Source organism: Gopherus flavomarginatus, chromosome 4 (assembly GCF_025201925.1).
Source record: "Gopherus flavomarginatus isolate rGopFla2 chromosome 4, rGopFla2.mat.asm, whole genome shotgun sequence".
NCBI lineage: Eukaryota > Metazoa > Chordata > Testudines > Testudinidae > Gopherus > Gopherus flavomarginatus.
Genome location: NC_066620.1, coordinates 114439921 through 114467192, shown reverse-complemented (window position 1 = coordinate 114467192; position 27272 = coordinate 114439921). Strand labels below are relative to the sequence as shown.

Sequence of the window (27272 nt, the reverse complement as noted above, 5' to 3'; positions counted from 1 at the left end):
CCTTGACATGGCTGTGACATTGAAAGTCGTGGTGGGGCTCTAAATTTGAATGAAAATCTAAATCAGTGATACCATGTTTTGGAAATCATGACTTTCTAGGCTATATGGAAATAACACGGAATGAAAACATTACATAAAACTTAACCAAACAAAAATGCATAAAATAATTGGATTAAATAAGCTTCCTATAGTACATAACAAATTCATTCGTTCTGTCATCATTCTGTTCTCATTTATTAGGCACACAGTTATGACTAGTGGTTAGAATATAGAATGAGGAGTTGGGAGCTTTGGAGATTATTTTCTTAGCTCTTCCATGATGTGCTGTGTGACTGTGGCCTATTCCTTTAACTTCTCCATGTTTCAGTTTCCCCCTTTTCAAAAGAAGGATGCCAATATATCTACCTAACTTATAGGTGTATTATGAGTCTTCATAAGTGTATGTTAATTATATTGTGATACTTGTTTGTAAAACAGAGAATATATTATTGTCTACATCTAATTATAAGTAACTTATTCTTAAGTGTGGCGTAAAAATGATGCCAAAGACTTCAAAGAAACATACCTAGGTTATTAATCTAAGTATATCTAATTGACTTCTAAAATGGAGTTATAGTTATGTTATCAAATTGTTTTTAAAAATTCCTGAACTTTGTGTGCTGCAATACATTTGCTGCTCGCTGTCAACATGTGTTTGATTTTTTTGAGTATAGATTTCAAGTAAGAGTGGCTGATGTTTCATGAAAGTAATAATTTAAAGGTAAAAAATGTTTTCTATGGGTATTTAACATTGAATAAGTAATTGTGGAAACTACAAACTTTGGTAACAATAGTTTTGCTAATAAAGAATAGCTACAGGTTTGTTTTCCAATAAAATAATATTGTTGTCCTTTTAAAGGTGCAAATGCTGATATTTAGATTGTAAACTCTTTAGAGAAGGAATCATATTTGGTTCGGGGTGGGGGTTCAGTGCTTTACACAGTGAGAGCTCAAACCTTGATTGGCACTTCTAGGTATTATTGCAATACAAATATTTAAATATTGTTGTTTTATTTTATTTTATTATGTCCTTATGTTGCTTCCTTTTCTAACAGGTCTATGGAAATGCAGGATCTAACAAGTCCTCATAATCTTGTTGGAAGCAGTGATAATCCGAGTAGTTCCAAACTGGATAAATCTAATCTCAGCAGCACGTCCATCACAACAAATGGAACAGGAGGTAAGTGTAAGACATCATCGATGCACAGAAAGTTGTTATATGTCCTTTCTCTATTTTTAATAAACTTTTTAAGTTTAGCATTTCAATTTAGTGATGAGCTTAAGGCTGATAGATAGATACCGATATCAGCCCTCAGCAGAAAAAAGATGAACAATAGAACATTTTAAATTTGTACAGTTGTTTCCATTTAATTCTGTTCAACATCTTGAAACTGAATGAGGAAAACATTAGGTCTGGAGACTCAGTTGTCAGCAAGTATTGAAAGTATAACATACATAATGGTTGTAACATATCAATCTTTTTCAAATCTTCATTGTATATTGCCCAAACCATAGAAATCCTAGAAAGGAACCTTGTCAGGTCATCTAGTCCAGCCCCATGCACTAAAGCAGGACCAAGTATACGAAGACCATCTCTGACAGGTGTTTGTCTAACCTGTTCTTTAATGACTACTACTCATTACTTAAGTTATTACTTAAATGATTACTGCCCCGTGTACATCTATAAAGATGTTGCCAAAGTTTAGGTCAATAGAGTTGTTATGTTTTCTAAGCTAATAATGGGTTTTGCTGCTCTTGGTCTGGTGAGTAGTCTGAATGCGACGCTGCACAATGTGAGCAAGGGTATCAGAATATGAGGGGAAATCCTGGGCCCTGTTGTGTCAATGAGTGTTGTGCCATTGAGTTCAACAGAGCCAGGATTTCACCCTGGTTCTTAGATTTTGTACATTAGTGTGCACGAGATTGTATTTTAGTATTTTACACCAAAATCTTGGTCATTCAGTTCTTTCTTCCCACAATATAAAGTTTTATTCACTTCTCTGTATGCAAAAATTCCATTAATGTCTGTGAAAATGTACATGTGAGTATGGAGGGAATTAGACCCTTCTAGTGATATCTTTAAGATTCAGTCTATTCACATTGAAAAATCAAATACCAATATTCCAGAATAACGAGGGGCTGAAACTCGACCTTTAAGAGCACTAATAATAGTATGTGTATATTTTATTTAAATAAACCAGCTAGAATAATATTCACAAAAGTAATACCATGCAGCTAAAGACTAGGCTCAAAGGGCAAAAACACCTACTGGCATTAAAGAATATTCATGTGTATTGAGCAGACATTCAGACAATGAACCATTATACCATTCCCATTCTCAGGAGACAACATGACTGTTTTAAATACTGCAGACTGGTTGCTGAGTTGCAGCACTCCCTCTTCTGCAACAAGTATGAGAGATCATGGTACAGTGCATGTGTGTGACTTTGTGGCTCCATGACTGCTGTGTTACATTTGTCCTGCTTTGTTTCGTTCTTTTGTTCTGTGGTTTAGAACATTTTTATGTGATTTCCTACTTCTCAGAGTCTTTTGCAGAGCTGGAAAACCAGAAAGAAGCAGTAACAAACATTTATTTTACCATACTTGTTAAGCCATTTCACTAGTAACAAGAATTTTAATTGTCCTAGAATGAGGTTAATTGTATACATCCTCATAATCTGATGGCATTGTTTTCAGAGAGGCTAAGCACCCACAGCTCTGATTGACATCACTGGGAGCTAGAAAGCCAGATTAATGTATTTTCCACTGAATGTCCATTTATCTTTTCTTATTTTTAGGTACTGTATTACATGCTTACCTGAGCACAAATCATGGTTGTAAAATATAGCATAATTACAATTTAAAACATATAGTTTATAGTGTCATAAATGTATTGGGCACTTTACAAACATATTTATCATCCTACAACCAGTTACTACCACTCATTCCTTTCCTCCCATATGTATTATTATTATTTTCTTTGTATTTTGGTAACATCTAGGGCCCAATCATAGAACACGGCCCTAATGTGATAGGTATTATACAAATACATAAGAAAATGATGGTCTCTGCCTCAAAGAGGTTACAATCTAAATTTAGTTTAAATGTGGATATGCATGGTAGTAAATGTTTACAGGATTGGGTTGAGAGGCACATACATGTTTTCAAAGGGGCATCAACCTAGACTCTTAAATTTGCAATTGCAATTTTGTGCTCATAAAACTGTGCAACTAGATTTATACACAAATTAGTCATACTTCTGCTCAGACAAAAATGCAGGCTTTTACACTTGCAGTTACATGTGGAAATACAGAGTATGTCATCATCACAGAGTTAACTCAGGCTCTTATTTATGTCTGTTACCCCAACACCCCCGCTTGACCACACACACTGCTATCTTTCAACCCGATGCTTTCATCCCAGGCTAACTGGCTTGTCTGCGGTATTGGCTAAATCATGGGTTGGTAATCTATCCACTTTGCAGTGAGGACTCTATAAATCACTTGAGTGCTGGTAGTTCTCCAGTGCCTTCCCACATTTCCTGCCATGTGCACAGAAGGACAGATGAGTTCTCTCATAATTCACTGTGAAAGAATCATAGAGTGGCTCATCTTACAGCAGGACAAATTACCATGGGATATGCCCCCAGAAATCCTCCTCATACCTGAATGAATGCAACACCAGGGAGGACACAGGAATGTGGGTTGGACTTTGCAGTGTGTCTGCTCACACCCAAGTAAGGCTAATGCAGGTGCTCAGACCCAGGTGCCAATCACCTAGGGTGGCCACTCTCACATTCCTGGAATACTGGACATTCTGGCAATTCCTGCCAGAGTGATTCTGCCTCAACTGTGTTAGTCTGTATCAGCAAAAACAATTAGGAGTCCTTGTAGCACCTTAGAGACTAACACATTTATCTGGGCATCAGCTTTCATGGGCTATAACCCACTTCATCAGATGCATGGAGTGAAAAATACAGTAGGCAGGTATAAATATACAGCACACGAAAAGATGGGAGTTGTCTTACAAAGTGGGGGCTCAGTGCTAATGAGGCCAATTCAATCAAGGTGGATGTGGCCCATTCCCAACAGTTAACAAGAAAGGATGAGGACCAACAGAGAGAAAATTAGTTTTTGTAGTGACCCAGCCATTCCCAGGTTTTATTCAGGCCTAATTTGATGGTGTCAAGTTTGCAGATTAATTCCAGCTCTGCAGTTTCTTGCTGAAGTCTGTTTTTAAAGGTTCTTTTTGCTGAAGAATTGCCACTTTTAAGTCTGTTACTGAGTGTCCAGGGAGATTGAAGTGCTCTCCTACTGGTTTTTGAATATTACAATTCTTGATATCTGATTTGTGTCCATTTATTCTTTTGCATAGAGACTGTCCGGTTTGACCAATGTACATGGCAGAGGGGCATCGCTGGCACATGATGGCATATATCACATTGGTAAATGTGCAGGTGAACAAGCCCCTGACGGTGTGGCTGATGTGGTTAGGTTGTTTGATGGTATCCCTTGAATAGATATGCAGACAGAGTTGGTAACGGGCTTTGTTGCACAGATTGGTTCCTGGATTAGTATTTCTGTTGTGTGGTGTGTTGTTGCTGGTGAGTATTTGCTTTAGGTTCCGGGGGCTGTCTGTAAGCGAGGACTGGCCTATCTCCCAGGGTCTGTGAGAGTGAGGGATCATCTTCCAGGATAGGTTGTAGATCCTTGGTGATGTGCTGGAGAAGTTTTAGTTGGAGCTGTAGGTGATGACTAGTGGCATTCTGTTACTTTCTTTGTTGGGCCTGTCCTGGAGTAGGTGTGACTTCTGGGTGCCCTTCTGGCTCTATTAATCTGTTTCTTCACTTCCCCAGGTGTATATTATAGTTTTAAGAATGCTTGATAGAGATCCTGTAGATGTTTATCTCTGTCTGAGGGATTGGAGCAAATGCAGTTGTATCTTAGAGCTTGGCTGTAGACAATGGATCGTGTGATGTGGTCTAGATGAAAACTGGTGGCATGTAGGTAAGAATAACGGTCAGTAGGTTTCCGATATAAGCTGGTTTTTATGTGAACCTCGCTTATTTGCACTGTAGTGTCCAGGAAGTGAATCTCTTGTGTGGACTGGTCCAGGCTGAGGTTGATGGTGGGGTGAAAATTGTTTAAATCCTGGTGGAATTCCTCAAGGGCCTCCTTCCCATGGGTTCAGATGATGAAGATGTTATCAGTGTAGCACAAGTAGAGTAGGGGAGCTAGGGGACGAGAGCTGAGGAAGCGTTGTTCTAAGTCAGCCATAAAAATGTTGGCATACTGTGGGGCCATGCGGGTACCCATAGCAGTGCTGCTGACTTGAAAGTATAAATAATCCCCAAATCTGAAATGGTTGTCAGTGAGGACAAAGTCACAAAGCTCAGCCACCAGGTCTGCCGTAAAATTATTGGGGATGCTGTTCCTGATGGCTTGTAGTCCATCTTTGTGTCAAATGTTGGTGTAGAGAGTTTCTACATCCATAGTGGCTATGATTGTGTTTTCTGGATGATCACCAATGGATTGTAGTTTCCTCAGGAAGTCAGTGGTGTCTTGAAGATAGCTAGGAGTGCTGGTAGCATATGGCCTTAGTCCACATAGCCAGACAATCCTGCTGTCAGGCTGCCAATACCTGAGATGATGTGTCCAGGATTCCCAGGTTTATGGATCTTGGGTAGCAGATAGAATATCCCTGGTCGGGGCTCTATGGGTGTATCTGGGTAGATTTGTTCCTGTGCTTCTTCAAGGAGTTTCTTGAGCAGACGGTGCAGTTTCTTTTGATACCCCTCAGTGGGATCAGATGACCCAACCAGGGTGATCTTGTATGCATGGTGCACTCCGTTTTCAAGAGCACCCACCCCACACCAGCTGCACGTGCGGTCATGCCAGCAGGGGCAGAGCAACATGCTGTTCAAAATGGTAACTCCTGTCCAATAATGCAGAAAACCACTTCTGTTTTTGTTCCACTACCAGACAGGGGACAAATCTCTCAAAAAGAGGACTATCCTGTATAAAACCGGACAAGTGGTGTCCCTGTGATCACCTGATTTAACTCTGTAATGAAGACATACCCTTAGAGGCTGATTTTGAAGTTTGGCTGACCCAAATTGTCAAACCCTTTTATGAAGTTGGATTTCCATGTGTTGGTCACTCGGAGTTCTTTGCAGATACAGGGTTTGGAAATGCCAAATCCTGCATGTACAGTTTTGGAAGTCAGTGTTGAGGCCCACTGAAAATACGGTCCCGTATGGTATCCACTTTAAGTAATGAAACCCATTTTTGTATTGTATAATGTAAATATCTCAAAATAATGTGTAGAATTGTTCTTAGTACACACACAAATTCCAGCCATAATCTATTCTGAAAAGCTCCATCTTGCAGAATATGACACACATGCTTAACTTTGCAGTTTGGGACCAAAGTTAATAAGGTTTCGGGTTCAGAAAGCTGACTTTTTAAAAAAAAAAAGGAGTTTGAAATGAAGTTGTATATGCAAGTCAGCCACTCTAAGGTATTACACAAATATCTTATATGCGTTCCACGGAGGAAGTTCTGTGCCAGAATAAATGGCTTACTATGGGGGCTAGACAGCTAGGTGCAACAGTAATACGTTAGTCCGATTATGGAATATCTCCTCTATTCTAATCTGTTATTTTAGTAGGTACAGGTGAAGGAAAAAGTACATTGCCACATACAGCTTAATTCCTAACTAAGCAGCAAGGGGGAAATCCAGTGGGCAAGTACATGCTATCCTGAGAGGTGCTCAGCCTAGTACATAGGGTTCTCCTTTGAATCCCACTCTCTCAGAGGGCAGTTGGATCACTAGTCCTATGCCTTTTAGATCTTTGTGTCTTGGTGGGGCCTCTCTTTGTGATGTTCCCACTGGCTCGCTGCATCTGTGGTTGCATAGTATTTGCTTGGCAAACTGTGTGTGATAGAGTATATGCCACATCTATTGAGTTATGACATCGGATGTGCATGGCTGCTCTTGGTCTGTTTCCTTCATGTGTTTTCCTCACTCCCATCAACCTCAAATGTTCTGTAATTGTCTTTCTCTGCCAGCCCAGTTAGCACTCCATCAGGTCCCAGCTAATGATAACCCAGTCCAGCATGTACCCTTCCTTGGTTGCTCCTGGACTCTGTATTGAGATGTCTTGCACTGCAGTCACAGGCTGCTTCTCCCATTGCAGTCAGTGTTTAGCATCCCACCCTAACTCCCACACCTGGAAAAGCTGCTTGGCTCTCCGGACTTTTTTCCAACCCCCTACTGCTGGTTTCGGGAGATACTTTGTGTAGTCTGTCATCTTCCATTGGTCTTTGAGTGACATCCTCACAGCATGTCAGCTACTTCTCTCCATTATCACTGGGATTCCCCACAGCAATTTAAGGTTTTCTAGAAAAGTCCTAGGGCTTGGATGTTAAGTGAAAGGAGAGCATCAGATATCTGATTAATTGACTTGGACATCTCTCTGAACTGACCCTTTAAAGGATCCATACTCACCTGTTCTCGTTGGCCCCTCCTCTCCCTGATCTGTGGTTACTTTCAAGTGCGGTAGAACCTCAGAGTTACAAACACCTCGAGAATGGAGATTGTTCATAACTCTGAACAAAATGTATGATTGTTCTTTCAAAAGTTTACAACTGAACATTGACTTAATACAGCTTTACTCTATGCAGAAGAAAAATGCTGCCTTTTAACCATCTTAATTTAAATGAAACAAGCACAGAAACAGTTTCCTTACATTGACATCTTTTTTTAAACTTTCCCTTTATTTTTTTAGTCGTTTATGTTCAACACAGTACTATACTATGGAGTAATTACTTTTTTTCCCCTCTCTGCTCCCTACTTACATACTTCCAGTTCCAAATGAAATGGGTGGTTGACCAGTCAATTCGTAACTCTGAAGTTCTACTGTATAGGGGAGGAGAACAGTAGTAGAATCTGCTGCCCATCTGATTATACCATTGTGCATTCTCAGTCCTTAAAATATAGCTTAGTTGTTAAAAAATGAAACTTTGCAGATCATTAGTTCTTCTTGGAGTGCTTGCTCATGTCAATTCCATTTTAGGTGTGTACGTACCCATGTGGACAGTTGTTGGAGACTTTTGCCTTAGTGGTATCCGCACCCCCTTGAGTGCTGCACTCATGCATCAGTATATCAGGCGCCAACGACGCTGCACCCTCCAAGTTTCTTCTTACCACCCGTGACGGTTGGTCAGAGCGCCTTGTCTTGCATTGCAAGAGCATTAGTGGTTCTTTAGCCAATTGTTCTGTCTCCTTTATAGTTAGTTCTTAGGTATTTAGTTTGATCATTAAGTTAAGTATTAGATAATAGTTTTAGTAGTTAGAGTCCCAGCTGGGACTTTGCCACAGAGTGGGACATGCCCTGTCCCCCAGGCTTCAAACCATGTTCATTGTGTACCGAGCCAATGCCCATTACTGACCCCCATGATAGCTGTTTGATGTGTTTGGGGGAATCACACAGAAAAGACAAGTGCAGGATCTGCAAAAACTTTTGCCCTTGAACTCAAAAGGAGCGGTATATCTGCTTGAGGGCCATCCTCATGGAGTCTGTGCTTCCTCCTGCCTTGGAGCCCTTCCGGTTGGACTCCACGCCTAGCACTTTGGTGTTGGTGCGCAGTGCAATGCTGGCACTGGAACCTGCCCGGCACCGTTCCCCTTTGGTGGGGCCTAAGAAGTGGCTGAAGCCCAAGGACCTGTCGGCACTGCAGGACAGGGGGAAGTCTGACAAAGTACTTGTGTTAAGCTACATGCCTGCCCTTAGGGTGACCAGACAGCAAATGTGAAAAATCTAGACAGGGAGTGGGGTGTAATAGGACCCTATATAAGAAAAAGACCCCAAAATTGGGACTGTCCCTATAAAATCAGGACATCTGGCCCCTACCTGCCCTGGAGCTACACAGGGGTATCCAACCGGGCATCTGACTCCCGGGAGCGGCAGGGGATCCTGTCCCCTAGTACGGCCTCCTGTGCCTCAGGTGGCCCTGGCAGCCAAGGACCAAGTAGGCCAGCCAGCATCACAGATGTCAAACCAGTTGATGAACCAAGTTAAGGCCCAGACCTCTAAGGGCAAGCCAGTTCTGGGACCTCCCACTAGAGCAATGGAGCGTCCCCGAACCACAAGCATTGATCCCCATCACCGCGGCTTAAGATCCCTGTGCCTCAGCCTCAGTCTGCAGGTAGAAGACTCAGGTCTCTAACACCAAGGTCACCACCTATGAGGCACGGGATGCCCGCGTCATGACGCTGATCCCTGTACCTGCAATACCGCCGGGCTTCCCGCCAGAGATCACCACAGTACAGATCCCCATTGCCTAGGCAGTCCCCCCCACAACAGCATCGATCCCCCTCGGTGCGGGATTGTTCCTGGTCATGGCACCAGTCTCTGACTCGCCGGTACTGCTCTTTGGGCAGGCACCGTTCCTCGCCCTTTTCTTACTGTTTGCTGACAAGGGTCAGACAACAGCCTCCGGCATCTACAGTGGTCCGAGCTGGAGGGAGAGTTCAGCCCCTCACCTAGGAGAGCCAAATCGCCGACAACCTGCGTAACGGCCCTGCCAGCATGGCAGCAGGGGCAGTGGCCCACCCAGTAGCAGTACTGGAGCCCATAGGGCATACCCATCATGCCTGTCCTGTATTCCCACCATTCCTCTCAGGTCGTATCGGACAAACTGCCTCCAGCCCAGCCAGCACCAGCATCGGAGCACGCTGCTGAGTCCGACACAGGAGCGTTGCAATGGGCCTTGACACACAAAGAGCCAGCCCCAGACAGACAAAGGGAAGCTGCCCCTTCCCCTGCAGTACAGTCATCTTCATCATCCCCAGACGAGGCGGCGGGCCCATTGCAAATGAGCAGTCCCCTCAATGATTTCAAGGAGCATCAGGCACTGCTCTAAAGGGTGGCTGCTAACCTGAACTTGGAGATCGAGGAGCTAGGGGAGTAGTCCGACAACCTCTTCAATGTCATACTCTCATCCACCCCAGCCTGGGTTGCGTTGCCCATCCGCCCAGGGGGTCCTGAAAATTGCTGAGTCTGTGTGTCAGACCTGCTCCTCCATTCCACCTGCTCCAAGAAAGCGGAAAAGAAATATTATGTCCCAGCAAAGGGATCTGAATATCTGTACACCCACCTTCCTGCAGGGTGTCTGGTAGTGTCTGTCGTCAACGAAAGGGACAGGCAAGGCCAGGCCAGTGGCAAACCCAAAAATAAAGACACCAAGAGACTGGACTTATATGGCAGAAAAATTTATTCAATAGCCAGCAGCAGTTTTGGGTGTCTAACCATCAGGCCATGCTAGGCAGGTACAACTTCAACTTGTGGGACTCCATCAGCAAGCTCAAGCAGGGCTTTCCACAGGACCAAGCCCAGGAGTTTGCCATCTTAGTGGATGAGGGCAAAGTGGTGGCAAGAGGCGCCCTCCAGATGACCTGAGACGTTACAGACTCAGCAGCCAGGGTGGTCTCCTCTGCGGTGGTCATGAGGCACAGCTCCTCATTACAGTCCTCTGGGCTTACTCAAGAGATGCAGACTGCCCTGCAAGATCTCCCATTTGAGGGAGCAGGGCTATTCTCAGAGCTGACCAATGCATGGCTTCACGGTATTAATGACTCCCATGCCACCCTCCGGTCCTTGGGCCTGCACACCCCTCAACAGGCTAGAAAGCCATTGCGGCCTCCCCCTTCTGTGCTTCCATCAAGATCATGGGGTGTCCCCCAGTCCAAGTCCTACAGAGGGAAGGAGAAAGACAAGGGGTTTAAGTGATGCCACCCTTCATCTGCTCTCTCCTCGGCCCAGCCTGGCCCCTCCAGAGACCAGGGCAGCCAGAAATGGGGATTTTGAGGTTGTGCCCAAGGATGGTGCCCCAGCCACTGCCCAGGATCCACCCCCATGCTTTTTTTCACGACCATCTACGTCCCAACAGGTTGCAGTTGACCTCGGACCGTTTGGTGCTCAACACAATTTCTTTGGGCTACACATTGTAATTCAAATTTTTAAGTCACCCTGCTCCCCTTACTAGGATAGATATTGTAGCAGTGTCAGAACATTACATGATGCCACACACTGTTATATGTGCTACAAAATCTAAGCAAAACAGTGTGTGCTTAAATGGTGTGAGCTTATATTTTGATCTCAACTTTAAATTCTATTGCTTTTTTTTTCTTTTAAAGTTAAACTGGTTTTTGGTTAGTTTAATGCTGTTTTTTCATGGTTTAATTATGTGCAACATGAAAAATAGGGGCAGTATTCCAGAAATCTAGCCATGCAAAGAAAAGGTCTTGATGACTTCCTTACTCTGATTAAATCTGAATGTAATAGACTAGAGCTGTTTAAAATCAAGGCTATCTCAAAATATATTTTCTGTGTGTATTGTTGACAAAATGTAATTTTAACTTGGTGTCTTCTATCAAATTAAATTAATTTGAGAGTCGAGGGAGAGTGATTGTTTGACTAGGAGAGGAAATCTTGGTGAATATTTGTGCCCAGGAAAGTGTGCTGCACATCACAATGACTGGAGGTAGGGATAGTTCAGTACAATACTTTTCAACTCAGTATTTAGGCCCCAATTCAGTAAAGCAGATAAGCACATACTAAAGTGCTTTCCTGAATATCTATCAATCTAGCTACAAGAAGAATGTTGGTCCATTGGCTAGGGTATTAACCTAGGACTTGGGAGACGTGGGTTGAATTCCCTGCTCCGCTAGAGAGTTTGTGTATGACCTTGGGCAAAGAACTTAGGATCCCCGTGCTTTAGTTTTCCATCTGTAGAGCTGGGTTAATAGCACTTCCCTACTTTGCAGGGGTGTTGTGAGAATAAATACATTAAAGATTTTGAGGTAGTCAGAGACTACTGTGATGGAGAGAGAAGAGGAGATTGTGGCAGTCATAAAGGGAACAGAGACTGCAAAGAAGACCAAATTAGCAAGCTGCATACTTTCTGATATATGCAGAGACAGCGTTGCAAGGCCTGAGCCTCTTCACAATCAAGTCAGTAAAAAGTGTTCCCTTTGACAGCACAGTTGTCATTTATGCAGCAGATAGAACCTAGGTTTCATTAGCAGCAATGCAGGACAATCTTTGTCTTATGGAGAAAAGCTTTCCTTAATTTCTCATGTATATTGTACTGAGTATAAAAACACATTTCCCAAATTTCAGCATACATCTCTTTTTGTTCCAACTGCTTTCTCATTGCAAAAGCTATTTATTATCAATGCAAAGAAAAGTCAGTCCACTTCCACATTTATATTTGAACCCTCCATCTCTTAGAAATTATTTTAGGACAGAGATGTGGTGAAACATAGGATTTGGTTTAAAAATACATTGCTGCAGTTGATTGATTGATTGATTGATTGATTATTCCTCTTCAAAATTCTGGTGCTATGGAACAATTTCAGTGGCCTTCTGAAGAAGTAAGTCTTTCTTTTGGGCACTTAAATTGATATCCCTAACCTTGACATGTGCAGAGCAATCTCCATGACCTTGTTTTCCAGGAGTGTGCAGTGGAGAATAGGAGGACCATTGATAGGAGTAGACTATTTTGACCTATTTCTCCCATCCTACTCTGTGAAGCCAACCAACTACACTGCATTTGTTCAGGCTGCCCATTTGTTGGCACCCTGTAAAGTGCACATTTTACATATTAAGATTTACATAATTCCCATAAACAATCAAAAAGTGAATTTCCACTGCCCTTGTTTGAAATTTGCATGTATACACAATGTCCCAAATTCCACCCATATTTCATTTGCGGTCATGTATTTTCTGTTGTGTTGCTGTTAAGTATCAATCACCCAACTCACTCGTTTGCCTATGAAAGATCCATTATGGATGGGGGACAAAGGCAAGTGTGTGTAATTTCAAATAGCTATAATAGACCTCATAGCTTGTTCAGGTAAAAGCCACCAAAGAATTTGGCCGAGATCTTGAAAGGGGCTTAAGAGAGTTAATTCCTCAGTTCACTTAAGACTTGTCAATATGGTGAAATTGATCAGCGGAACAATACATGGTATAATTATACGGCTGTTGTTCTGCTGGTAAAATTCCCAGTGTAAGCCTTTAAGCATCTTTGAAAATTCCAGACTATTTTGTTCTTAGAATTAAAATGCATGATATACCACATGTCTAGTAAAACATACAAGGCCTGATTCTCATTTGCACTTAGCCCCTTTATGCTGTTCTGGCTGTGTAAAAGAGCCTTCACGTAAATGAAAATCAGGCCCCAAGTATTTATCAACTGGCAACTAATATATGCTGTAAATATGCACATCTACCTAAATGTACGAGTGTTCTGAATGTAATTGTGGTGCAGCTCTAATTTTTTATTTTCCTAGGGCAGCTTAGCCTCTAATAAAAGCGGAAGTCTATGTTATATAATTATTTCTTAGTACATTAATTAGAAGCTGGCTTTTCATAGCTATCATTTGTGCACTGCCTATAGTTCTTTTCTTTTCTTTTTCCTTTGAGTAAAATAAGTCACCAATTTCAGTGTGGGTTAGTTTTGAGGTAGAAAAACACACTGGTTTGGGGGTGGCAGAAAGCTTGCACTGTGAAAGCAATATGCTGCTGGAAGAGAATAAAAACATATTGTATTGGTTCTCAAGCATATCTATTTTTTATGTGCTATATACTCTCCTCTCCTTCCTGTCCACTAGTTTTAAGGAACTGCTAGAATCAATTTGATTTAGATTGAAATTAATCTGGATCATTATAGCAGTCTTTCAAATAGAGACATAAATAGATGCATGTATGGCCATTTCAGAAAGTGCAGTAGCAGACTGTTCTCATAAAATTCTAAACTTTTCAATCGCATGTCTGTTCTAACTGGACTGCCACTCGTGACACTGGCATGAGGTCTCTGATGTAAATTTAGAAGTAAAATCTCATGTCTACTTATTCTCCTATGTGTAGTGTCTCTTCTTGCAGTCAAAACAGAGCCCATGAACAGCAGTGAAACAACTACCACCACCACAACTGGAGATGGATCGCTTGACACTTTTACTGGGTCAGGTAAAGCCATAATAAGATCATGTTATGAGATACACACTAATGTAGCATTGGTAACTTTCACTAATGAACATGTCAGTGCATGGAGGGCACCTCTTAAACTTTGTGAAAATTATCAAGTAGGCTTTAATACCAAAAAGTAATAATACCTTTTTTGAAAACACCTTAACTTGCAGTTCTCTTCAGCTGTGTTCTTAAGAAACATATTTACTACAACCATTCTTGTGTGCAAGAATATTTAACAATAGTCACATACTGTAGCATTTTTTAGTTTGTAGGCTCATATAATATCAGCAGTATGTAGCATTTTTTAGTTTGTAGGCTGATATAATATCAGCAGGAGTGAGATAAAATTAGATTGTATTAGTATGAGCAATTATAATTTATAAAATGTAAATCTGAAGGCTGTATTGCTTTAAGTATCAGGGGGTATCGGGAGGGGGGGTTGTATTGCTTTAGTAATCCTAAACTTCACTCCAGCAGTGCTCGTTAGCTGATGAGGCTGCCCTAAACTATCTTATCCATGGTTCTAAATATAAAGTATCTGTTTGATTCAATATAAATAATCTTATCTTCCCAGTTGGCTTTTGAAAAAAAACACAAAACATTATTGTAAGTAGCTGCCTGAAAAGTATTAAAGGTTACTGAACTACAAGAAAGTCCATATTGCTTGCATTGTAACACAAAATTGGATCTTGGTCATATTAATGCAGAGAAGAGAATAATAATGTACCATAAACATCTTTGGGCCTAATCCAAAGCACACAGAAGCCAGTAGAAGTCAACGAAAACTCCTCATTGACTTCAGTAGGCTTTGAATCAGGCCCATTATGTCTGAGTTATCCTGGTGCTTACAGCTGGCTGAGAATAATTTAACTGTGTTACTGAGTGTAATATGTCCCCAGGGCTGTTTCCAAAAGATATGTGTATACAATATGAAGGTTCAGGTCAGCTGAAACTTTTTGTTAAATAATTCCAAAATGTTTAGTTTTTCTCTTTTTAGCCTTGTCTTTGTCTAATTAGCTTAAATTAGTTTTGAAACAAATTAGCTTTTGAAACAAAAAGTCATTTCACTCAGGAAAACTGATTTTTTTTTTGTTTAAAACAAATCATTTAGACAACTTAAAGACTTTTTTCAACTTGGTTTTTTTAAGTTGAGAGATTTGTCAAAATGGCCTCTGTTTCATGGACAGTTTTGGTTTTGCCAAATGAGAATTTTTTAGACAAAAATAGCAGTCAGTTGAAAAATTTACCACCAGCAGAAATAATTGTGATTTTGCATTGATAGTGTACCTTTGTTGACCCATATTATATATTTAAGAAATCTGGGCTTTACTCTGTGTATTAAAAAGTCTCAGGCAAGAATTTCAGGAAGGGATGGTTAGAGTTATATTCCTAAATCCATATTTAGGCACCTAAATAAGGGCCTGAGTTTCCAGTGTTGAGCACCCAGCAGCTACCATGAACTTCAAGAGGGTGAAGGGTGTTCTTCATTTTTGAAAATCAGACCACTTACTTAGGTGGCTGCAATGAACCTGGGAATCTACATGTAGGCCAGTGTTTCTCAAACTGGGGTCACCGCTTGTGTAGGGAAAGCCCCTGGCGGGCCGGGCCAGTTTGTTTACCTGCACCGTCTGCAGATCTGGCCGATCGTGGCTCCCACTGTCTACAGTTCACTGCTCCAGGCCCATGGGAGCTGCTGGAAGTGGCACGGGCTGAGGGACATACTAGCTGCCATTTCCAGCAGCTCCCATTGGACTGCAGCGGACAGGACAGCTAAACAAACCAGCCCAGCCCACCAGGGGCTTTCCCTCCACAAGTGATGACCCCAGTTTGAGAAACACTGAGGTAGCCACTCATTTTTTAAAATCTTAGTGCCTCTATATTAAAGTAAAACATGAGTCTACTTCCCCATCTTGGGTCACAGAGTCAGATACAAAATGATTGAGGGGAAAGCACTATCAGGAGGGAAGAAATGCAGCCCCTCTGACCATGGTACAGACTTCGTCAGTCACCAGCTAGAGGTGTGGGACCAATAATGAGGGAGTAGTATGTGCACATAGTTGCTTATTGGGGGGGTGGGGGGAATGTGTTGTTTTGTTATGTTTTAGTTTGAATTGTAGCTATTTTATCTGGGGTGCTACCTTGCCACCATTTGTTTGTGTGTGTGTCTGTGTGTCTGTGTGTGTGTGTGTTTTTAATGGCAGCTGCAGGTAACTTTCCAAATATACCAGCTGAAACAATCGGAGAAATACTTTTTTCCATATGTTTTTTTGTTGTTCTTTAGCTTCTATGCCACAAAGCTGGTCAGACCAGGCTGCCAATTTTGCAGTCATGGGGGATCCTGGCTTAAGGAGAAACTGAATACAGAGGATCTAATTGTTTTTAAAGCAGCAAGATGTTCCTATGACAAGTACCACCTATTCTGAACACCCCACCACCTGAGAAGGTCATAATGTCAGTGTTACCCTATAGTTTTTAAAACAATTAAATCCATCATAGATTCATAGATTCATAGACTCTAGGACTGGAAGGGACTTCAAGAGGTCATCGAGTCCAGTCCCCTACCCTCATGGCAGGACCAAATACTGTCTAGGCATTTTCCCTGATAGACATTTATCTAACCTACTCTTAAATATCTCCAGAGATGGAGATTCCACAACCTCCCTAGGCAATTTATTCCAGTGTTTAACCACCCTGACTGTTAGGAACTTTTTCCTAATGGCCAACCCAAACCTCCCTTGCTGCAGTTTAAGCCCATTGCTTCTTGTTCATCCTTAGAGGCTAAGATGAATAAGTTTTCTCCCTCCTCCTTATGACACCCTTTTAGATACCTGAAATCTGCTATCATGTCCCTTCTCAGTCTTCTCCTTTCCAAACTAAACAAACTCAGTTCTTTCAGCTTTCTCTCATAGGTCATGTTCTCTAGACCTTTAATCATTCTTGTTACTCTTCTCTGGACCCTCTCCAATTTCTCCACATCTTTCTTGAAATGCAGTGCCCAGAACTGGACACAATACTCCAGTTGAGGCCTAACCAGCACAGAGGAAAGCGGAAGAATGACTTCTCGTGTCTTGCTCACAACACACCTGTTAATGCATCCCAGAATCATGTTTGCTTTTTTTGCCACAGCATCACACTGTTGACTCATATTTAGCATGTGGTTCACTAAACCCCTAGATCCCTTTCTGCCGTACTCCTTCCTAGACAGTCTCTTCCCATTCTGTATGTGTGAAACTGATTGTTCCTTCCTAAGTGGAGAACTTTGCATTTGTCTTTATTAAACTTCATCCTGTTTACCTCAGACCATTTCTCTAATTTGACTGGATCATTTTGAATTATGACCCTATCCTCCAAAGCAGTTGCAATCCCTCCCAGTTTCGTATCATCTGCAAACTTAATAAGCATATTTTCTATGCCAATATCTAAGTCGTTGATGAAGATATTGAACAGAGCCAGTCCCAAAACAGACCCCTGTGGAATCCCACTTATTATACCTTTCCAGCAGTATTGGGAACCATTAATAACTACTCTCTGAGTACGGTTATCCAGCCAGTTATGCACTCACCTTATAGTAGCCCCATCTAAGTTGTATATGCCTAGTTTATTGATAAGAATATCATGCAAGACCATATCAAATGCCTTACTAAATCTAGGTATACCACATCCACTGCTTCTCCCGTATCCACAAAACTCGTTATCCTATCAAAGAAAGCTATCAGATTGGTTTGACATGATTTGTTCTTTATAAATCCATGCTGGCTATTCCCTATCACCTTAGCACCTTCCAAGTGTTTGCAGATGATTTCCTTAATTACTTGCTCCATTATCTTCCCTGGCACAGAAGTTAAACTAACTGGTCTGTAGTTTCCTGGGTTGTTGTTTTTTTCTTCCTTTTTATAGATGGGCACTATATTTGCCCTTTTTCAGTCTTTTTGAATCTCTCCTGTCTCCCATGATTTTCCAAAGATAATAGCTAGAGGCTCAGATACCTCCTCTATTAGCTCCTTGAGTATTCTAAGATGCATTTCAGGCCATGATGACTTGCCGGCATATAACTTTTCTAAGGCCATGGCTACACTTACAGTTGTGCAGCGCTGGTAGTTACAGCTGTGTTCGTACAGCTGTGTAGGGCCAGCGCTGCAGTGTGGCCACATTTGCAGCACTTGCAGCGCTGTTGGGAGAAACTGTTGTTGGGAGTGGTGCATTGTGGGCAGCTATCCCAGCATTCAAGTGGCTCCAACGTGCTTTTCAAAAGAGGGGGGTGGGGTGGAGTGTGACAGGGAGCGTGGGGGAGACAGAGAGAGTGGATTTTTGGAGCTGACACTGTTCTTAGCTCCCTGCCTTGCAAGTTCTAAGGACTGGAAGAAACACAGTGCCTACCTTCAATCATTTTAAAAGTTTTGACCTTTCCCCCACCTGTCTCTTATTCACTAAATTCTAATTATGCACTGCTAAATAGCTGTCAGACCACATAAACAGTTGCTCAACATTACCCCTCCCCCCTCTCTCCTCAAGCAAACAGCTTTGAACATTCCAAACCAATTCTCCTGCCTTCGCTGGCTCGCTCGCTGGAGCAAAGAGCAGCTGTGTTTGTTTTTTAGCAAGTAGCTATGGGGAGATCGGAGTTCAGCCATTCTTCTGGTTTGTTGTGGACAGGAATTCTGGGATACCTCCTTATACCCCGGAGGCCAATAAGAGCGCTGGTGGTGTCCACACTTGCTGACCAGCGCTGCATCACCAGCGCTGGAATCGCTACACCCGAGGCAGACCAGGTGTACAGCCAGCGCTGCAACCAGGGAGCTGCAGCGCTTGCTGTGCTTTGCAAGTGTGGCCACATCCTGAGTTGCAGTGCTGTAACCCCCTCACCAGCGCTACAACTCTCCAGTGTAGCCAAGCCCTAAGGCCTTGGCTACACTGGAGAGTTGCAGTGCTGGTGGTGGCTTTACAGCGCTGCAACTTACTCACCGTCCACACTTGCAAGGCACATACAGCGCTGTATCTCCCTGGATACAGTGCTGGCTGTACTCCTCTGCCTGGGGAATAACAACTGCAGTGCTGGTGATGCAGCGCTGCTCCGCCAGTGTGGCCACCAAAAGCGCTGTTATTGGCCTCCAGAGATATTCGGAGGTATCCCAGAATGCCTGCTCAGCCACTCTGCTCATCAGTTCAAACTCTACTGCCCTGGTCTAAGGTGACCCGCCCTTTAAATGCCCCGGGAATTTTAAAAATCTCCTTCCTGTTTGCTCAGCCTGGTGTGGAGTGCAATCAGTGAATCTTTCCAGGTGACCGTGCCTCCACGCGCCAAACGAGCCCCAGCATGGAGCAATGGCGAGTTGCTGGACCTCATCAGTGTTTGAGGTGAGGAAGCTGTGCAGTCACAGCTGCGCTCCAGCCGTAGGAATTACGATACCTATGGGCAGATATCAAGGGCCATGCTGGAAAGGGGCCATGACCGGGACGCGGTGCAGTGCAGGGTTAAAGTGAAGGAGCCGCAGAGTGCCTATTGCAAAGCCCGTGAGGGAAACTGCCACTCTGGTGCTGTCCCCACGACCTGCCGTTTTTACAAAGAGCTGGACGCGATACTTGGTGGTGACCCCACCGCCAATCCGAGGACCACGATGGACACTTCAGAGCGGGGCGGGGAGATGGAGGCGGAGGAGAAGGAGGGGGAGGAGAAAACCGAGAGTGAGGGTACTGGGGTGGGGGAAATCACCCCGGAGTCCCAGGAGGCATGCAGCCAGGAGCTCTTCTCAAGCCAGGAGGAAGGCAGCCAGTCGCAGCAGCCGATACTTGGTGAAGGACAAGCAGAGGAGCGGGTTCCTGGTAAGCGGCTTTTATTTTCAGGATGGAAATGTTTCGGGAGAGGAAGGAGGGTTAGGGCTGCATGCATGCATGCCTAGATGTGGAATAGCCCATTGATGTGGTCTATCACGTTGCGGTAATCGGCCTCAGTAATCTCTTCAAAAGTTTCAGCCAGAGCGTGGGCAATGCGCTTCCGCAAGTTTATAGGGAGAGCCACTGTGGTCCTTGTCCCAGTCAGGCTAACGCGTCTGCACCACTGTGCCGTGAGGGGTGTGGGGACCATTGCTGCACACAGGCAAGCTGCATAGGGGCCAGGGCGGAATCCGCATTGCTGTAGAAGACCCTCTCGCTCTTCCCAGGTGACCCGCAGCAGCAAGATATCTTCAAGGATTAACTCCTGTGGGAAATGTTGGGAGAGTGTTCAGTGTAGGTGCCCCTCGCAGCTGTTTGCTTTCCCCAATGCACAGAAAGCCCAGCACAACCCTGAAGCAATCAGTTCCCCTTACTCACCATTTCAGGGCTCCTGTGGGTTATGTGCGCTCTATTTGGTATGGGAAAATTATGCTATTGTGAAGACTGTAAACTCCTTCACTGTCTGGGAATAACTGTCTGAGATATAAACAATGTTGCCCTCTGTTAACTTGCCTTTTTTTCCTTCCACAAGCGACCTTGAGTTCTCAGCTGCCCGTGTTAACAGCAGCTCAAAGACTCCAAAACCTGTGGAAGAAGCCACGAAAAAGCAAAGACGACCTGCCGCAAACAGTTATGGATCACTCTGCCAGAGAGAATCAAAAAGTGCAGGACTGGAGGGAAAGGGAAAGCAGGATCCACCAGAGAAATGCAGGAGCCAGGAAGAAAAGCACAAAGCAGCTGATAAGCATCCTGGCACCCCAAGCGGACTCTATCCAGGCGCTCGTAGCCATGCAGGAAGAGCACTACTGCACTGCCCCTCCTCCGTCCCAAAGCTCTTTCCCTTGTGCCCCAATGTCAGCTCAAAACCCCCTTCCCCAGCATCCAGGCTCTTACCACCACCAGCTGCCTCCAACACCTGTACGTTCACCAACCAGCCCTGAGAACTACAGCCCTTACCCTCTGCATTCAACCCCCATCACCATGCAGTATAGGCATCCTGAAGTGCAGCAGTCATTGCACAGCACTCTAGACAGGACATATTCAAACTGTGACTGTACAGTTCCCCACCCCACCCCCTGCCCTTTTAGGTTCCCAAAATGTTGTGTGTCTGTCAATAAAGTTATATTCTTTTCAGTAAATGAATTCTTGACTTTGAAAACAGTCTTTATTATTGCAGAAAGTCAAAGATACCTTAGCCCAGGAAAGAAACAGTCACTGCAAATCAGCTTAGGAAAAACAGATTTCTACTAAGATTGTAACCACTGCACTTCACTCTCGTGCAAGGCACCAAACATTACTGTTGGTTTTCAGCCTCAGATTCGTCCCTCAAGGCATCCCTGATCCTTGAAGCCCTGTGCTGGGCCTTTCTAGTAGCCCTGCTCTCTGGCTGTGCAAATTTGGCCTCCAGGCGTAGAACCTCAGAGGTTCATACCTGCCTGAATGTTTCACAAATATTATGGAGGGTACAGCACACGGATATAACCGCAGGGATGCTTCTTTCCCCCAAGTCTAGCTTCCCATACAGAGATCGCCAGCGCCCTTTTAAATGGCCAAAAGCACACTCCACAGTCATTCGGTACCAGCTCAGCCTGTAGTTGAAACGGTCCTTGCTCTTGTCAAGCTTCCCTGTATACGGTTTCATGAGCCAAGGCATTAACGGGTAGGCGGGGTCTCCAAGGATCACAATGGGCATTTCAACGTCCCCTACTGTGATCTTCCAGTCTGGGAAAAAAGTCCCTGCGTGCAGCTTCCTGAACAGGCCCGTGTTCCGAAAGATGAGTGCATCATGCACCTTTCCAGCCCAGCCTGGGCTAATGTCAATGCAACGCCCACGGTGATCCACAAGCACCTGGAGAACCATAGAGAAATACCCCTTCCGATTAATGTACTCACATTCTAGGTGGTGTGGTGCTAGAATAGGAATATGCGTCCCATCTATCGCCCCTTCACAGTTAGGGAAACCCATTTGTGCAAAGCCATCCACAATGTCCTGCATGTTCCCCAGAGTCATGGTTCTTAGTAGTATGCAATTAATGGCCCTGAAAACTTGCATCAAAATGACTCAAACGGTCGACTTTCCCACTCCAAACTGGTTCCCAACCGATCGGTAGCTGTCTGGAGGTACCAGCTTCCACATTGCAATAGCCACCCGCTTCTCCACCGGCAGGGCAGCTCTCAATCTCGTGTCCTTGCACCGCAGGGTGGGGGCAAGCTCAGCCCATAGTCCCATGGAAGTGGCTTTTCTCATCCGAAAGTTCTGCAGCCACTGCTCGTCATCCCAGACTTCCATGACGATGTGATCCCACCACTCAGTGCTTGTTTCTCGAGCCCAAAAGCGGCGTTCCACGGTGCTGAGCATTTCTGTGAAAGCCACAAGCAATGTCATGTCGTACGCGTCAGGCGACTCGCAATCATTGTCAGACTCCTCATCACTTTGGAGCTTAAGGAATAGCTCAACTGCCAAATGTGATGTGCTGGCGACACTCACCAGCAAAATCCTCAGCAGTTCGGGCTCCATTTCCCACAGAAATCGCACTGCACAGAAACCGTTGGGAGAGTCACAATGGTGCCAAAGGTGGACAGAAAAACAGGGACTGCTGGGATGCAAAGCGATGCATCACGGGGCATTGGGACAGGAAGCAGAATGACCCGCACCCTTCCGTCCCCTTCCCACAACCCACAGCGCCAAAATGGGACGAGGTGCTCTGTGGGATAGCTGCCCAAAATGCACACTCCCAACAGCACTGCAAATGCTGCAAATGTGGCCACACTGCAGCGCTGGTAGCTGTCAGTGTGGCCACACTCCAGCGCTTTCCCTACACAGCTGTACGAAGACAGCTGTAACTCCCAGTGCTGCAGACCTCCAAGTGTAGCCAAGGCCTAAGAGATTTTTAACTAGTTCTTTTTTTATATCTTCTAAACCTACTCCCTTCCCATTAGCACTCAGTATGTTAGGCATTCCTTCAGACTTCTCAGTGAAGACTGAAAAAAAGGGTATGGCTACACTTGAAATTTCAAAGCGCTGCCGAAGTGTAAGTGTGGTCGGAGCGTCAGCGCTGGGAGAGAGCTCTCCCAGCGCTGCACGTAAACCACATCCTCTACGGGTGTAGCTTGCAGCGCTGGGAGCCGTGCTCCCAGCGCTGCGGCACTGATTACACTGAGGCTTTACAGCGCTGTATTTTGCAGCGCTCAGGGAGGTGTTTTTTCACACCCCTGAGCGCGAAAGTTGCAGCGCTGTAAAGTGCCAGTGTAGCCAAGGCCAAAGAAGTCATTAAGCATCTCTGCATTTCCAAGTTTCCTGTTACTGTTTCTCCCTCCTCACTGAGCAGTGAGCCTAACCTGTCCTTGGTCTTTCTCTTGCTTCTAATGTATTGATAAAAGTCGTCTTGTTTCCCTTTATTCCTGTAGCTACTTTGAGCTCATTTTGTGCCTTTGCCTTTCTAATCTTGCCTCTACATTCCTGTGTTGTTTGCCTATATTCATCCTTTGTTATTTGTCCTAGTTTCCATTTTTTATATGACTCCTTTTTAGTTTTTAGATCATACAATATCTCATGGTTAAGCCAAGGTGGTCTTTTGCCACATTTTCTATCTTTCGTACCCCGCAGCATAGCTTGCTTTTGGGCCCTTAATAGTGTTCCTTTGAAAAACTTTCCCCTCAGTCTTGATTCCCATGGGACCTTACCTATCAGCTCTCTGAGCTTACCAAAATCCGCCTTCCTGATATCCACTGTCTCTATTTTGCTGTACTCCCGTCTACCCTTCCTTAGAATTGTGAACGCTATGATTTCATGATCACTTTCACCCGAGCTGCCTTCCGCTTTCAAATTCTCAATGAGTTCCTCCCTATTTGTTAAAATCAAATCTAGAACAGCTTCCCCCCAGTAGCTTTTTCAACCTTCTGAAATAAAAAGTTGTCTGCAATGCAGTCCAAGAACTTATTGAATGGTCTGTGCCCCACTGTGTTATTTTCCCAACATATATCTGGATGATTGAAGCCCCCATCACCACCAAATTTTGGGCTTTGGATGATTTTGTTAGTTGATTTAAAAAAAGCCTCTTCCACCTGGTTAGGTGGCCTGTAGTAGACTCCTAGCATGATATCACCCTTATTTTTCACCCCTTTTAGCCTAACCTAGAGACTCTCAACACTTCCGTCTCCTATGTCCATCTCCACCTCAGTCCAAGTGTGTACATTTTTAATGTATAAGGCAACACTTCCTCCGTTTTTTCCCTGTCTATTCTTCCTGAGCAAGCTGTACCCATCCATACCAACATTCCAATCGTGTATAATCCCACCAAATTTCGGTGATGCCAACAATGTCATAGTTGTATTTATTTATTAGCGCTTCCAGTTCTTCCTGCTTATTACCCATACTTCTCGCATTTGTATATAGGCATCTAAGATACTGATTTGATCTTGCCTCCCAGTTTTGCCTTGACCCTCCTTTCTCTCTGCCATTATAGCCCATGCTCCCTCCTATTTCCGACCCATCTCCCAAGTCTCCATATTCTCCACTTACATGTGGGCTTTGCTCATCTGTCCCCGTCGATCCTAGTTTAAATACCTCTTCTGGAGCAAAGGTTCCCTATGGATGCAGACTTGGCAGCCACAGATAGCCAGCTCCAGCAAGGGGATATGTGTGGGAGGGTGAAGAGGAAGGGAAAAATCCATAATTCTATGGATTGATAAAATGCCCAGGTCTGTGAGTTGAAACCATCTAATCCAGGGGTCCCCAATGCGGTGCCCGTGGGTGCCATGGCACCCACGAGGGCATCTAAATGCGCCCGTGTCCTGGCTGGCGGTCAAGCATCCGCCGAAATGCTGCCGAATTTCTGCGACATCATCGAGAGGCATCACCGCCGAAATGCCGCAGAAATTCAGTGGCATTTCGGCAGATGCTCGACCGCCGCCACGGTCCTTCGTCTAGCACCTGCCAGACGAAAAAGTTGGGGACCACTGATCTAATCTGTTAAATTTACATGAATAGATATAAGTAGGTGACATCAGACCACAGTCAGGAGTATTTCCTACTCTCAGGAACCCTGATTCAGCACTTAAACACACACTTAAGCCCCATTAAAGGGACTTAATCAATGCTTAACCTTATGTGTGTGCTTAAATGCTTTGTTGAGTAAGGATGGACTTAAGCATGTGTTTAAAAGCTTTCCTGAACTGAGGCCAGAGTGAAGTGACTGATGAACTCCCAGTGCTGACACCAGTCTGAGTCTCCACCATCGTGTACTATCTTTGCTTGGGGTTACACGCTATTTTCCTGACCTACAGACAGTAGACTATAGGCAGTGCATTGGAGCTGAGAAGGAAGCTGAACAAGCCCTGCAGAATGTAGTGTATCCACTGCTGCTTCATGACTGTATTGAACACTGGAAGTGATGAACAGACAGACTGCTCCGTCGTATATACCAGGGCAGGATTGGGTTTATAATGTAATGACAGTTGAGACTGTATAGATGATTCTGTAATAAATCCTCATTTTCAAAGGTTAACATTTAGACTCTTTGAAATCATACTGTGATGAAACTTGCCAGCAAGCATGCATGCTAGTTACTTTTCAGAACTATTTTACAATAAAAAATACCTGTGAACTTGACTTCAGTCATTAACTTTTTGATCTCATAATTACAAACTTATATATGCTACATTAGAGCCAAGTAAAAGTTAAATAGCATAAAGGCCATATTAAAATAAATAGGAAATGTCACATCTCAGACTCAATAAACTAATGTTAATAGGGAAAGAAAAGCCACTCAGTTCTAGTAAATTTAGAGTTAAACTCTCACAGACCCCTTAATTCAGCCTTTGGTATTACAATATGTACCATGTAATCTCTCTGAGGATTCTACAATGCTCTGTGAAGTTACCACTGAGAAAATATTTCTCTCCTCAGCATGGCGTAACTAAGTATACAAATAATTTTGCACACCACTTCTACTACAATAGGATGATGTATATATAAAGAATTGTTTTTGGTATTTAATATTTTATAAAATCCAGGAAACTCTGTGATACTGTAGAGGACTATATTGTACAATACCAATGTACTGTACATGGGGCTGCAGGACACTGAGAAATTTTAACTCTGAATTTTCTTGCTTTGACAAATTTGCCTTGACTGCAGTGTTAGTTCAGCACACAGTTTTGTGTTTAAGTTGCTTGGAAAGTTAGGTGAATTTGAGAATTATGAACAGTTTTAATGGAGTAGCAAGCAACTTCTAGGCTTTCCATCTTCATCTCTTTTTAGTAATATTTATTATCCACACAAAAAACTGAGTTATAAGAACATTATTACAGTTGCAAAATCGAGCATTCAAAAGTTAGGAAATGGAGAATTAAGTTTGCCTGCACAATCTCAGTTTGTCCCCCTTGTGCATATGCATTATCGTACAGTCTTTCATTAGAAGATCACATACTACTTTTTCCCACTGGATCCCTGCCTCATTCAGTGCACTGAATGGATAGTGCTCACTTAATGAGCAGTGTTTCAATGTTTTGTGTTTCCCTCATTGTTCAATTTGTGGCCCCAGGCCCTATTTTCTGCATGCTATTCAAACCCTGCCCAGCATCACAAGAACTCTGTGGCAGAAACAGAAGTAGAATCTAGTTCTCCAGAGCATCATTCAGCTGTCTTAACCCAGAGATCTTCCTGCAATCTCCTGCCTCACTCACTCTGTACCTTCCAAATTCTGCAACAAAAAAATCAGGGGGTTCTATGCATAACAGTCTCCATCACTACACATCCCTGGTTCACCCCCCAATTAGTTGATCCTGTGCACTAAATGAGGCAGGTGTCCTGTGGAAAAAATATTGCATCACATAAGTAAACCCTGTATCAGAATGTACATACACAAGGAGGCTGGATTACGGTTGCACAGGCAACTTCAACTCTGGCATTTTTGGAGTGTTTGGATTTGAAATCATAATAATGTTGTTAATTTATTTTTTTTGTGTGTAATTTCCTTGGTTTTTAACCAGTAAGCTGAAAAATTAGATATTTCATCATATGGCATCATATTTACACCTACATGGGTCATGAGCAAGGTGGAACCCTTAGATCCACCACACAGATCTCTGCCACTTGAGCTAACGGCATAACTCATGCAGTAGTAGGTTGTCATTGTCTGTGTGGATCAACACTAGAGATGGATGGGACACACTGCCAGTGGGTTTCTCAAATATTTGCTGACAGCAGAGGAAGGTTGAGACTCAAGACTCTTGGGTTCCATTCATGGCTCTGAAGGAGAGT

General features: G+C 43.6%; 1 protein-coding gene across 12 annotated transcripts in view; it reads left to right on the top strand.

The window, feature by feature from the left end:
• The window catches only part of EYA4 (EYA transcriptional coactivator and phosphatase 4), a 243987-nt gene that overhangs the window by 161424 nt on the left and 55291 nt on the right, over positions 1-27272 (top strand). For 8 of the 12 annotated variants that reach the window (XM_050949620.1, XM_050949614.1, XM_050949621.1 and 5 more), the window contains 3 exons: positions 1095-1219; positions 2382-2450; positions 13976-14074. In XM_050949620.1, the coding sequence (XP_050805577.1) occupies positions 1095-1219; positions 2382-2450; positions 13976-14074 (293 nt within the window). The remainder of the gene's footprint in view (positions 1-1094; positions 1220-2381; positions 2451-13975; positions 14075-27272) is intronic. The other 4 variants (XM_050949625.1, XM_050949624.1, XM_050949623.1 and 1 more) reach the window with 2 other exon arrangements.